Source organism: Ceratotherium simum, chromosome X, assembly GCF_057802395.1.
Source record: "Ceratotherium simum simum isolate JZ-2026a chromosome X, ASM5780239v1, whole genome shotgun sequence".
Classification (NCBI taxonomy): domain Eukaryota; kingdom Metazoa; phylum Chordata; class Mammalia; order Perissodactyla; family Rhinocerotidae; genus Ceratotherium; species Ceratotherium simum.
In genome coordinates this window covers 104622655-104635395 of record NC_141940.1, presented here as the reverse complement: position 1 = coordinate 104635395, position 12741 = coordinate 104622655, and the positions used below count along the sequence as shown (strand labels likewise).

General features: G+C 35.4%; 1 protein-coding gene across 1 annotated transcript in view; it reads left to right on the top strand.

Annotated features, from left to right (window-relative positions):
• IL1RAPL1 (interleukin 1 receptor accessory protein like 1) overlaps positions 1 to 12334 on the top strand; it is a 671544-nt gene extending 659210 nt beyond the window's left edge. The window contains exons 9-10 of the mRNA XM_087427281.1: positions 10874 to 11044; positions 11493 to 12334. Of these exons, the coding sequence (XP_087283407.1) occupies positions 10874 to 11044; positions 11493 to 12211 (890 nt within the window). The 3' untranslated portion in view covers positions 12212 to 12334. The remainder of the gene's footprint in view (positions 1 to 10873; positions 11045 to 11492) is intronic.
• Positions 12335 to 12741: the final 407 nt, after the last annotated feature.

Here is a 12741-nt window from a genome sequence, read left to right as displayed (position 1 = left end):
AAAGAGAAAAATATGATTTTTCATTCCTGATACATCATTCCGTATTTTCCTTCTCTCATCAAGATTCCTTAATAATATTTTAAATTCATAGTTTAATTTCTTAACTCTCTAGAATCCAAACTTCTTTTTCTCCCCTCAAATATAATTTTATAAAAATATAGTAGTTAATTCAGTCAATTGAAGGAGAAAATTCTACTGGACCAGTTGTTTGCCTTTAAGTAACAAAGCAACTATTTGATTGATTGGGTGTTGGGTTTTTTTGCATTTCCACCCAGCTGTATTAAGATATACGTAACACAATGTTATACATGTAACATTGTGTAAGTTTAAGGTGTACAATATGATGCTTTGATAGGCATATATATTGAGAAATGATTACCACAATAAGGTTAGTTAAAGCTCCATCACTTCACATAACTATTATTTTTTTTTGTAGTGAGAACATTTAAGATCTACAGTCTCAGCAACTTTCCAGTATATAATACAGTATTGTTAACCATATTCACCATGCTGTATATTAGATCCCCAGAATTTATTCATCGTATAGCTGGAAGTTTATACCCTTTGACCAACATGCCTCTCTTTTCCCCACCCCCCAGCCCCTGGCAAGCACCATTCTACTCTCTGTTTCTATGAGTTCAGCATTTTTGATTCTACATGTAAGTGAGATCATGCAGTATTTACCTTTCTGTGTCTGACTTATTTCACTTAGCATGATGCCCTCAAGGTCCATCCAAGTTGTCACAAAACACTGGATTTCCTTCCTTTTTATGGATGAATAATATTCCATTATATATATATATATATATATATATATAAACCACATTTTCTTTATCCAGTCATCTGTCCATGGCTATTGTGAATGATACTGCAACGAACATTGGGTTTCAGATATCTCTTAGAGATAGTAATTTTGTTTCTTTCAGACGTATACCCAGATGTGGGATTGCTGGATCATATGGTAATTCTATTTTTAATTTTTTGAGGAACTTCCATTCTATTTTCCATAGCGGCTGCACTAATTTACATTCCCACCAACAGTGAAGAACAAGGGTTTCCTTTTCTCCACATCCACGCCAACACTTGTCTCTTATCTTTTGATAATAAAAAATGTCTATTTGGGTCCTGGATTGTTTTAATTGGATAATTAGTCTTTTTGCTACTGAGTTGTGTGAGTTTGTTATATATTTTGGATATTAACCCTCCCCTTATCTGATATATGGTTTGCAAATATTTTCTCCCATTCTGTAGGTTGCCTCTTCATTTTGTTGATTGTTTCTTTTGTTGCACAGATGCTTTTTAGTATGATGTAGTCCCACTTGTTTATTTTTGCTTTTGTTGCTTGTGCTTTGTGTGTCATATCCAAAGAATTGTTGCCAAGACCTATGTCAAAGAGATTTTCCCTATGTTTTCTTCTAGGGGTTTTATGGTTTCAGGTCTTACATTTAAGTCCTTAATCCATTTTGAGTTAACATTTGTGAGTGGTGTAACATAGGGGTCCGAGTTCATTCTTTTTATGTGGATATCCAGTTTTCCCAACACTATTTACTAAAAAGATTATCCTTCGCCCATTGAATATTCTTGGCCCTCTTGTCAAATATTAGTCGACCGTATATGCATAGGTCTATTTCTGGGCTCTCAATTTTGTTCCATTTGTCTATGCATCATTTTTTATGCCAGTACCATACTGTTTTGGTTACTATAGTTTTGTAGTATGGTTTGCAATCAGGAAGTGTGATGCCTCCAGCTGGGCTCTTTTCTCTCAAGATTGCTTTGGCTATTGAGGATCTTTTTGGTTCCATATGAATCTTAGGATTTTTTTTTTATATTTCTGTGAAATTTGTGATTGGAATTTTGATAGGGATTATATTGAATGCATGGATAGCTTTGGGTAGCATGGACATTTTAACAATATTAATTATGCTAATCCATGATCATGGGATAATTTTCCATTTCCTTCTTCTTCAATTTCTTTTATCAATGTCTTATAGTTTTCAATGTACAGATCTTTCACATTTTTGGTTAAATTTATTCCTTAGTATTTTATTATTTTTGATGCTACTGTAAATGGGATTATTTTCTTTATTTTTTTTCAGATAATTTGTTGTTAGTGTATAGAAATGCAACTGATTTTTGCATGTTGATTTTGTATCCTGAAACTACTGAGTTTGTTGAGTAGTTTTAATATTTTTTTGGTGGAGTGTTTAGGCTTTTCTATATATAAGATCTGCAAACAGAAAATTTTACTTCTTTCTTTCCTATTTGAGCACTTTTTATTTCTTTTTCGTGCCTAATTGCTCTAGCTAAGACTTTCAGTACTATGTTGAATCAGAGTAGTGAGAGTGGGTGCCTTTGTCTTGTTCCTGAATTTAGAGCAAAAACTTTCTGCTTTTCACCATTGAGTATGATGTTAGCTGTGGGTTTGTCGTATGTGGCCTTTATTATGTTGAGTTATGTTGCTTCTATACTCAATTTGTTGACCACTTTTATAATGAAATTATAAATTTTTGTCAAACCCTTTTTCTGAATCTATTGACAGGATCATATGATTTTTATCCCTCATTTTATTAATGTGGCATATCACATTTATTGATTTGCATATATTGATCCATCCTTGCATCCCAGGGATAAATCCCACTTGATCATGTTGTATTATCCTTTTAATGTGCTGTTGAATTTGGTTTGCTAGTATTTTCTTGAGAATTTTTGTACCTATATTCCTCAGGGATATTGGCCTGTCATTTTCTTTTCTTGTACTGTCCTTGCCTGGCTTTGGTATCAAGGTAATGTTGGCCTCATAGAATGAGTTTGTAAGTGTTCCCACCTCTTCAATTTTTGGAAGAGTTTGAGAAGGATTGGCATTAATTCTTTTTTAAATTTTGATAGAATTCACCAGCGAAATCATCTAGTTATAGGCTCGTCTTTGTTGAGAGGCTTTTTATTACTGTTTCAATCTCCTTGATTGTTATTAGTCTGTTCAGATTTTCTATTTCTTCATTATTCAGTTTTGAGAGGTTGTATGTTTCTAGGAATTTATCAGTTTCTTCTAGATTATCCAATTTGTTGGCATATAATTGTTCATAGTAGCCTCTTATGATCCTTTGTATTTCTGTGGTGCCAGGTGTAATGTATCCTTTTTCATTTATAATTTTGTTTATTTATTTTCTTTCTCTTTGGTTTTCGGTTAGTCTAGCTAAAGGTTTCTCAATTTTATGTATCTTTTCAAAAAACCAACTCTTTGTTTCATTGTTTTTTTTTTTCTATTGTCTCTCTAGACTTTATTTCATTTATTTCTATTCTAATCTTTATTTCCTTCTGCTAACTTTGGGCTTAGATTTTTCTTTTTTTTCTAATTCCTTGGGGTATATTCCTAGGTTAGGTCTTTTATTTGAGATCTTTCTTTTCTCTTAATGTAGGCATTTATCACTCTGAAGTTTCCTCTTAGAACTGCTTTTGCTGTATCCCATGAGTTTTGGTATGTTGTATTTCCTTTTTTGTTTGTCTCAAGATACTTTCTGATTTCCCTTTTGCTTTCTTCTTTAATCCATCAATTGTTCAAGAATGTGTCATTTAATTTCCACATATTTGGGAATTTTTTCATCTTGTTATTGATTTCTAGGTTCATATCATTGTGGTTGAAAAAGATATTTGATATGGTTTCAATCTTCTTAAATTTGTTAAGGCTTGTTTTGTGGCCCAACATATCATCTATCCTGAAGAATGTTCATGTGCACTTGAGAAGAATGTGTATTTTGCTACTTTTGGGTGGACGTTTCATATATGTCTGTTAGGTCCATTTGGTCTATAGTGTTATTCAGGTCTGCTGTTTCCTTATTAATTTTCTATCTTAATGATCCATCCAATATTGAAGGTGGGGTATTGAAGCCCACTACTATTATTATATTGCTATATAATTTTTTCTTCAGTTCTGTTAATATTTGCATTAAATATTTAGGTACAGCAATATTGGATGCATGTATATTTACAACTGTTATATCTTCTTGATGAATTGACCCTTTATCACAATATAGTGACCTTCTTTGTCTCTTGTGATTGATTTTTACTGAAAATCTATTTTATTTGATATAAATATAGCCACTCCTGCTCTTTTTTAGTTACCATTTGCATAGAATATCTTTCTCATTCTTTTCACTTTCAGCCTATGTGTGTCATTAAAGCTAAAGTGAGTCTCTTGTAGGCAACATATTGTCGGATCTTATTTTTTTTACCATTTAGCCACTTTTTGTCTTTTGATTGGAGAATTTAGTCCATTTATGTTTAATTATTGATAGGTAAAGACTTACTATTTCCATTTTGTTAATTGATTTCTGAGTGCTTTTTAGTTCCTTGTTCTCTTTCTTTCTCTCTTGCTGTCTTCCTTTGTGATTTATTTTATTCATATGCTTTAATTCCCTTCTTTTTATTTTTGTGAATCTACTATAGGTTTTTTCTTTGTGGTTACCATTAGGATTACATAAAACATCTTATAGATATAACAGTCTATTTTAAGTTGATAACAATTTACCTTCAATTGCATCCAAAAGCTCTACACTTTTACTTTTTCCTTCCACATTTTATGCTATTGTTATCATACATTACATCTTTTTATATTGTGTGTCCATTAATAAATTATTGTAACTATAGTTGTTTTTAATATTATTTTGGGGGCTTTTATTCTAGAGACAAAAATGATTCACGTACCACCATTAAAGTATTAGGGTATTCTGAATTTAACTATACATTTACCTTTACTATTGAGTTTTATATTTTTATCTGTTTTCATGTTGTTACTTAGTGTCCTTTCATTTCAACTTGAAGAACTTCCTTTAGCATTTCTTTTAAGGCAGGTCTAGTGGTGATGAACTCCCTTAGCTTTAGTTTGTTTGGGAGTACCTTTATCTCTCCCTCATTTCAGAAGGACAGTTTTTCTGAATATAGTATTATTGATGGGCATTTTTTTTCTTTCATCACTTTGAATATTTCATCCCATTCCCTCCTGGCCTGCAAGGTTTCTACAGAGAAATCCACTGATAGCCTTATGGGGATTCCCTTGTACGTGATGAGTCATTTTTCTCTTGCTGCTTTTAAAATTCTCTCTTTGTCTTTGACTTTTAATATTTTGATTATAATGTGTGTCAGGGTAATCTTCTTTGGTTTGATCTTACTTGGGATCCTTTGATCTTCCTGCACCTAGATGTGCTTCTCTCTCCCAAGATTTGGGGAGTTTGCAGCTATTATTTCTTGAAATAAGCTCTCTGCACTCGTCTCTCTTAGCCTTCTGGAACTCCATGGTGTAAATGTTAGTTTGCTTGATGGTGTCCCACAATTCACATAGGCTTTCTTCATTCTTTTTTCTTTCCGTTCCTCTATCTAATTTCAAATGATCTGTCTTCGAGTTCTCTAATTCTTTCTTCTGCATGATGAAGTTTGTTCCTGAAGCTGTCTATTGAATTTTTTAGTTCTTTCATTGTATTCTTCATCTCCAGGGTTTCTATTTGGTTCTTTTTTTATTGTTTCTATTTCTTTATTAAACTTTTCATTTTGTTTATGCATTCTTTTCCTGATTTTGTTAAATTATCTATCTGTGTTCTTTTGCATTTCATTCAGTTTCTTTAAGATGATTATTTTAAATTCTTTGTCAGGCAAATTGTAGATCTCCATTTCTTTGGGGTTGGTTACTAGAGCTTTTTCAGTTTCCTTTGGTGGTGTCATATTTGCCTGATTCTTCTTGCATTAGTGTCTGTGCATTTGAAGGAGCAAAGACTACTTCTAGTCTTTACAGACTGATTTCAGCAGGTAAAATCCTTCCCCTGTCTGTTCCCCGAGCCAATGGGGTCACCTCCAAAATTGCAGTCATGCTGAGTTGGAGCTGGTTTTTAGGCTGTTGCTGGGTCTACAGTGAGGTCCATGGTTGGCAGGCTTGTTACCAGGGACTCACGTGGGCAAGGATCCTATCTATTCCCTGGATGGATGGGACTGCCTCTAGTACCTTATTCAGTAAGAAAGTGTTTGGACAAGTGTCTGCTTCAGGGTCCACAGTTGGGTCCTCGATCAGCAGGCCTATTACCAGGTGTGTAGATGGATGTGGCTCCCACCAGGTCCTGGAGGACCCCTTCCTGATTATTGGATGGTTCCCTGTGTGGGCAGGACTGGCTCTGGACCATAGCTGAGAGGATACATGCAAGGGATGTTTTATCTGACCATCTTGCTAATGTCATTCCTTTTTTTCATTTTTTGTGGGATGTAAGAGTCAGAATCTCTTGAAAGTCATGGAAAGAGTAAATCAATGACTCTATTTGAGTTTATGAAGATTATTACAAAGAACATGTACACCAGTTGTTTTCTATCTCTGCAGTGAACAGAATTATAGTTGAGAGTTTAAATTATAGAAAATGAAATTTAGAGTGTAAAGTTCAGAATAAGAAATATACTCATGTACTGACCTGTTATGACTATTTTAAGCTGTTTATAAACTTAAATTGAATTTAAAATATCACAGACCTATCCTTTAAAAATCTGAGCATAATTTTGTTTTTTCACTGGTTATAAAAATGTCAATTTCTCAAAGTTTCTCCAGTCACATGAAGCTTTTATACATTAAGATTAGTCAATATATGTTCTTATAGATATTAAAAAACAATCTAAGAGATATTACCCAAGGTTCATATTCAGCTGGTAATTGGGAAATAGAAAGAAACCTTAGAATCCATATGATTTTGAGTCAAAAAATCTTGCTGAATTCAGTATGGTATCTGGCATGGTATTTGCAGTCTGATAACTTTCAAATGAGGAGTTTGCTTCTGGTGGTAAATAATGCCTTGCCCAGTACTGTACTGACATAGATTCTGGGGAAAGAGAGGAATTAGATATCAATCAGGTGTCCCATTGATTTGAGGATGCTGTTGCAGATGTTCACAGGGGGCTTTTTAGCCACATTTATTACCAGGATAATCTTCATGTGAGCAACTCCTTTTTATCTGGAAGATATTAGCTTAAGTGCTATAAATTCATCCAGATGACATAAAGAGATAGAAAACTGGCTGAGGCCGTAGCACCAATTCCTGAGGTTCATTTAAGCTTAATATGGTTACCATATATATTAGTCTAGGCAAGAATCTATCCTCTTTTTGATGAAAGTGTGGGTTTTCAGCTATTTTATTTACAGTACATGTCTTGTAAGTATAATGACCACTTATCATGGAGCTGAGGCTACAGTGTTACAGTGTCTTGTGGCACTCTAGTGAATTACCTGGCAGCTGACTACAGTTCTTTGATGCCTTTGAGACATCTGGGTGCCTATACCCTGTCCTAGAGCAGAGTTCCTCAAAGTGTGGTCCCTGGACCAGCAGCAGCATCACCTGAGAGCTTGTATAAATACAAATTCTCAGGACCTATTCTAGACCTACTGAATGAAAAACTCTGGAGGTGGGGCCCAGCAGTCTGTATTTTAACAAGCCCTCCAAATTGTTGTCATTCCTCCTCAAGTCTGAAAACCACTTTTCCAGAGGAGTTTACAAGGACTCTGAGGTCTTCCCTTGAGTCACAGTGAGCAAGTACAGTTCAAGACTATTCCAAAGGAACTTTGCTAAACCCCAACCCCACAGCTTCTAGTAATTCCTTGAGGAGTCCAGGCAGCATGGAGTGTGTTTCACTAAAGCCATCTCTCAAAGGAAATGGCCCAGGTCTTGAGAAAATCTCTACACCAGCTATAAGACATAAGTCATATGATGCCCAAATGAGAGGCTATTCATTCATTTAATCAACAGATATGTTTGAGCATCTACTACCCCCTAGTCACATATCTGAGTCAAGGATCTTGTGGTCAAAGAAAGAAGATAAGATGTAAGCACAATAATATAATACATGGGAAAAGAAATGACCTCCAACTCAGAGATATCAGACTCAAATTCAAAGGAAACTGACTGCAGATTTAGCTGCTGGTTTTTTGACAATGGGTAGCCATAAATATTTTTGAAGTTATCATAAACATAATCAGTGGTGAGGTTTGGAAAGATAAATTTTGTGACTCTATATGGAATGGGCCAGAAGGAGAAGGAAACACAGACAGAAGACCCACTAAAATATAATTATAACAGCTGAGAAGTGAGTAGGACCTGACCTAGGATGGAAATAGAATCCAAAGGATTTTTACCAATGAATGACTATGAGATTACTGGTAATGTAAAGGGTAAGTGGAATATGCATCTGAAGTATGGAGACTAAAGAAGTGAGATTGTTGTTAAAATTAAAGTAAAATAAAGTGAAGAACATAGCTTGAGATGGGAAGCTCATTATATTGTGAACAGGTTGAATGTGAGGTGTATGCTGAACATCCAAATTAAGGGGTTTAGGTGACAGGTGAGAGTGGGGGACTGTTGGTAGTTCATGAGAAAGAAAACAGGATTGGACATCTAAACTAGAGAGACATCTACACAGAAGTGATCATTGATGTTATGGGAGGAAAGGTGATTTTTAAGGGAAAATGGGCTGAGAGAAAAATGGAACAGGTCACCGAAAACATCTTGAGAAATGCTGGCATTTATGGGTTCGAAAAGAGATGTTCATGGAAGAGGCAGGGGAACCAGAAACAGACAGTGTCATGTGAACAAAAGTGATATCCAGATGGAACTTACCAGTATTGGTGGACCAGTTGTTTACATCTCTTCTGAGTCATAAGTGCTCTATTCTAATTGGTGTTCATATTGACCTGGTTTTCAAATACTTTTAAGACTAGAGAAGACAAAGGGCAAAGAATGAGGATCTAGTCATCATACATCCCAGATTTGGGCAAACTTCAACACTTTATAGTACTTTGTGGCTAACTGGAAGAGAAAAACCTCCCAGAAGGAAAATAGTATATGCATGAAATGATTCTACAATCTACAGTCTAGCTTAAGGAGTCCTCCCTTTGGCCCATAACACCTGTACTACTCTTAGCAACACATTTATCCCTTAGAAATGGATTGGTGACTTGTCTACATCTCCTAGTAGACTGGAAGCTACTGACCAATAATGTAAAGGAAGTTTTATATCTCATAGATATGGCATGTCAATATCTTATGAATGGACATCATAATTAAATATTAACTGATATTACATAATAGCTTTATTATATGCTATTTTCTATGATTTTTTACTCAACTAAAATTTTTACATCAACAAAATGGTACCACTATAGACAGCTGGCATATGTACATAGATATGCTATAACAAATATAATTATTTTTGGTGAAAATTTAATTATATTTATAATATGTACAACTATATCCTGATTGAAGAATAAAGAAAATACCAAATACAAAAATATGACACATTTGGGATAGTTACTATTTTCTAAACGTTTTTTTTTTTAATTTAAAGCTTCTTTAAAAAAAAAATCTTCCATAGCTAAAAGTTTTGCTTCAGGGATCCTATAGTGGACTTGTTAGCTTCTTATATACCTATGTTAACTTTAGGCACAGTAAACAGTTTTCTGAGTTTGCCCTAACAAGTTATAATCACAGAATGACTTCTAAATGGCTCAGGATTATCAGACTACTAAAATGAACACACATAGGGATCTCCAGAAGTGAGCTTTAGTATCCCTGAAGTCAAAAAGAGTGTCCAAAAGCCTCCCAGAACGATAGTCAAGGATGTCCCTCTATCTCTGATGTTTCATACCTCAAAGGTTTTAAATTTTCTAGGCCAAATGCAAGGTTCATTTTGTTCTGAAATTTAGGGTTATTGCAATTCAACTTGATCTAATAATCAAGTAATACACTGACAATCATCAGGGAAGCACAAAAGAGGGCTAAGGATATTGATACTGGTAGACTCAGCTTGTTGACAATATCTAAAATTGAGGTGAATGATGAATCCTGATATTATATTCTGAAGAGGAAATTGACCAATGAGAGACTATGTAGAAGATAAATGACTTCTTGTTCTTAGAAACAACAAATGAGAAACTTGGGATGTTTATGTTAAAAAATTAAGATAAAGAGGGGCCAGCCTGGTGACGTAGTGGTTAAGTTCGGTGCCCTCTGCTTCAGCGGCCTGGCTTCATGGGTTTGGATCCAGGGCACGGACCTACACCATTCATCAGCCATGCTGTGACAGTGACCCACATACAAAATAGAGGAAGATTGGCACAGATGTTAGCTCAGGGCCAATCTTCCTCACCAAAAATAAAAAAAAGAGGGTGAAGAATGAGGAAAGAAATCAGATTTTAGAGCCGTTTCATTTATTTATATTGTAATTTTTTATTCTTATAGTCAAACTTATTAACATGATGAAAAATAATTTGATAATTTTCTATAATTATTCAGTGTAATAATATTCTCAGTTCCAAAATCCAAGCATCAACTCCCAATAAAAAATTAATTATTCCAAGTTTGGTTTTATTTTCTCCCAACAGAAAATCAGCACGGTGCATAAAATCTAAAAATTTTTCCTCCACAGTCAAGCCAGGTGCAGTTTTCTCTCTTTTTTTCAACAGGGTAAAATGACCAAAAGCAGGATTGTGTGAATGTATGATTAACTAGAGTAAAAGCATACCATCCAAATATATGGCTTTTATAAGCAGTCAAGATTCTCTTTGATCTGTGCATCAAAAATGTTGGCAGTTAACATATCATTGCTCTTTTCATTGATTTTTTCTACTGTCTTCACAACGACGACAACAAATGGAAATGTGACCCCTTATACCTCCAAATTAGTTCCAGAATATTTGGCATTATTGATTTCTTGTTGAAAATTAATGAAGCCTTCTGTCTTTGGTCTCCCAAAAGCAGGATATTTGGAGATGTTTACGAAAAGAAGTGAATGTTTTCGTGTCCTGTTATTTTCTTTGTAGAGTAGTGACTTCAACTTTACTCTGTAATGTTTTTGACAGACAATAAAGATTATGATGCATACTTATCATACACCAAAGTGGATCCTGATCAGTGGAATCAAGAGACTGGGGAAGAAGAACGCTTTGCTCTTGAAATCCTACCTGATATGCTTGAAAAACATTATGGATATAAGTTGTTTATACCAGATAGAGATTTAATCCCAACTGGAAGTAAGTTAATGTTTTCATTTGAGAGTGTGCATATTCTTGTGTCTGTCTGTGTAGTCATAATTTTTAGACAGAACTTTAACTTTTGGTTCTTTACATCAAAAACTGTATCTGTCGGTTTCTCAAGAAAGAAATGTCATTATGTGTTCATGTGAAACTTAATTTTTGATACCTCTGAGGAACTACTTCCATTATTCCATAAAGCATCTTATTTTATGAGCCTTGACATTTAAAGAAACCAAATGAGAGATCTGTACCTGGGAAAAACATTTCTAACATTGAGAGAAGCCAAGCCCATACTCTTCAAAGTGATCATTGGCTATTTTCATCTTCTCAAGGTGTTACCCAACAAACAACAATTCTCATTTAATGTGTAAAAGAGACTCTATCAGGGCTTTCTAGACCAAATGTTTGATTTACTCATTCTGATAAACACTTTTCTCTTTTGTAGCATACATTGAAGATGTGGCAAGGTGTGTAGATCAAAGCAAGCGGCTGATTATTGTCATGACCCCAAATTACGTAGTCAGAAGGGGCTGGAGCATCTTTGAGCTGGAGACCAGACTTCGAAACATGCTTGTGACTGGAGAAATTAAAGTGATACTAATTGAATGCAGTGAACTACGAGGAATTATGAACTACCAGGAGGTGGAGGCCCTCAAGCACACCATCAAGCTCCTGACGGTTATTAAATGGCATGGACCAAAATGCAACAAGTTGAACTCTAAGTTCTGGAAACGTTTACAATATGAAATGCCTTTTAAGAGGATAGAACCCATTACACACGAGCAGGCTTTAGATGTTAGTGAGCAGGGGCCTTTCGGGGAGCTGCAGACTGTCTCGGCCATTTCGATGGCCGCGGCCACCTCCACAGCTCTAGCCACTGCCCATCCAGATCTCCGTTCCACCTTTCACAACACGTACCATTCACAAATGCGTCAGAAACACTACTACCGAAGCTATGAGTACGACGTACCTCCTACCGGCACCCTGCCTCTTACCTCCATAGGAAATCAGCATACCTATTGTAACATCCCTATGACACTCATCAACGGGCAGCGGCCACAGACAAAATCGAGCAGGGAGCAGAATCCAGATGAGGCCCACACAAACAGTGCCATCCTGCCGCTGTTGCCAAGGGAGACCAGTATATCCAGTGTGATTTGGTGACAGAAAAGCAAGGGACACCCTGTCCCTAGGAGCTTGAGTGGAGTCTGCAGTCCAGTGCCTGGAACTAAATCCTCGACTGCTGCTGTTAAAAACATGCATTACAATCTCTAGAACACGAGGAAAAACAGGGTCTTGTACATATGTTTTTTGCAATTTCTTTGTAGCATCAGTATCTTCCTGTTTTACCATGTCTCTTAGCATTACATTTTTTGACTTTGTTTTATATGTCATTGGAATTTGTAAATTTACATTTTTTTAAAGAAGAGACTTATGTATAGATAGAAAACCCTTTTTTGCTTCATTAGTTTAGTTTCAGAATGGGTTTTATTTCCTTTTCTTGATTTTGTTTTGCTTTTAACATTTCCTTGGGGTGCTTGGACAAATCTATCCGATGGGACAAGGAGCACCGGATCCTCTCTTGGGTTCTGCCTAGGATCAGCAGGGCCATGTGGGCCTTCAGAGAGCAGTGCAACGAATCCCAGCATTGCCATTTGGGAAAAAAAAATGAGAAGAACACTTGTTCATAGGAG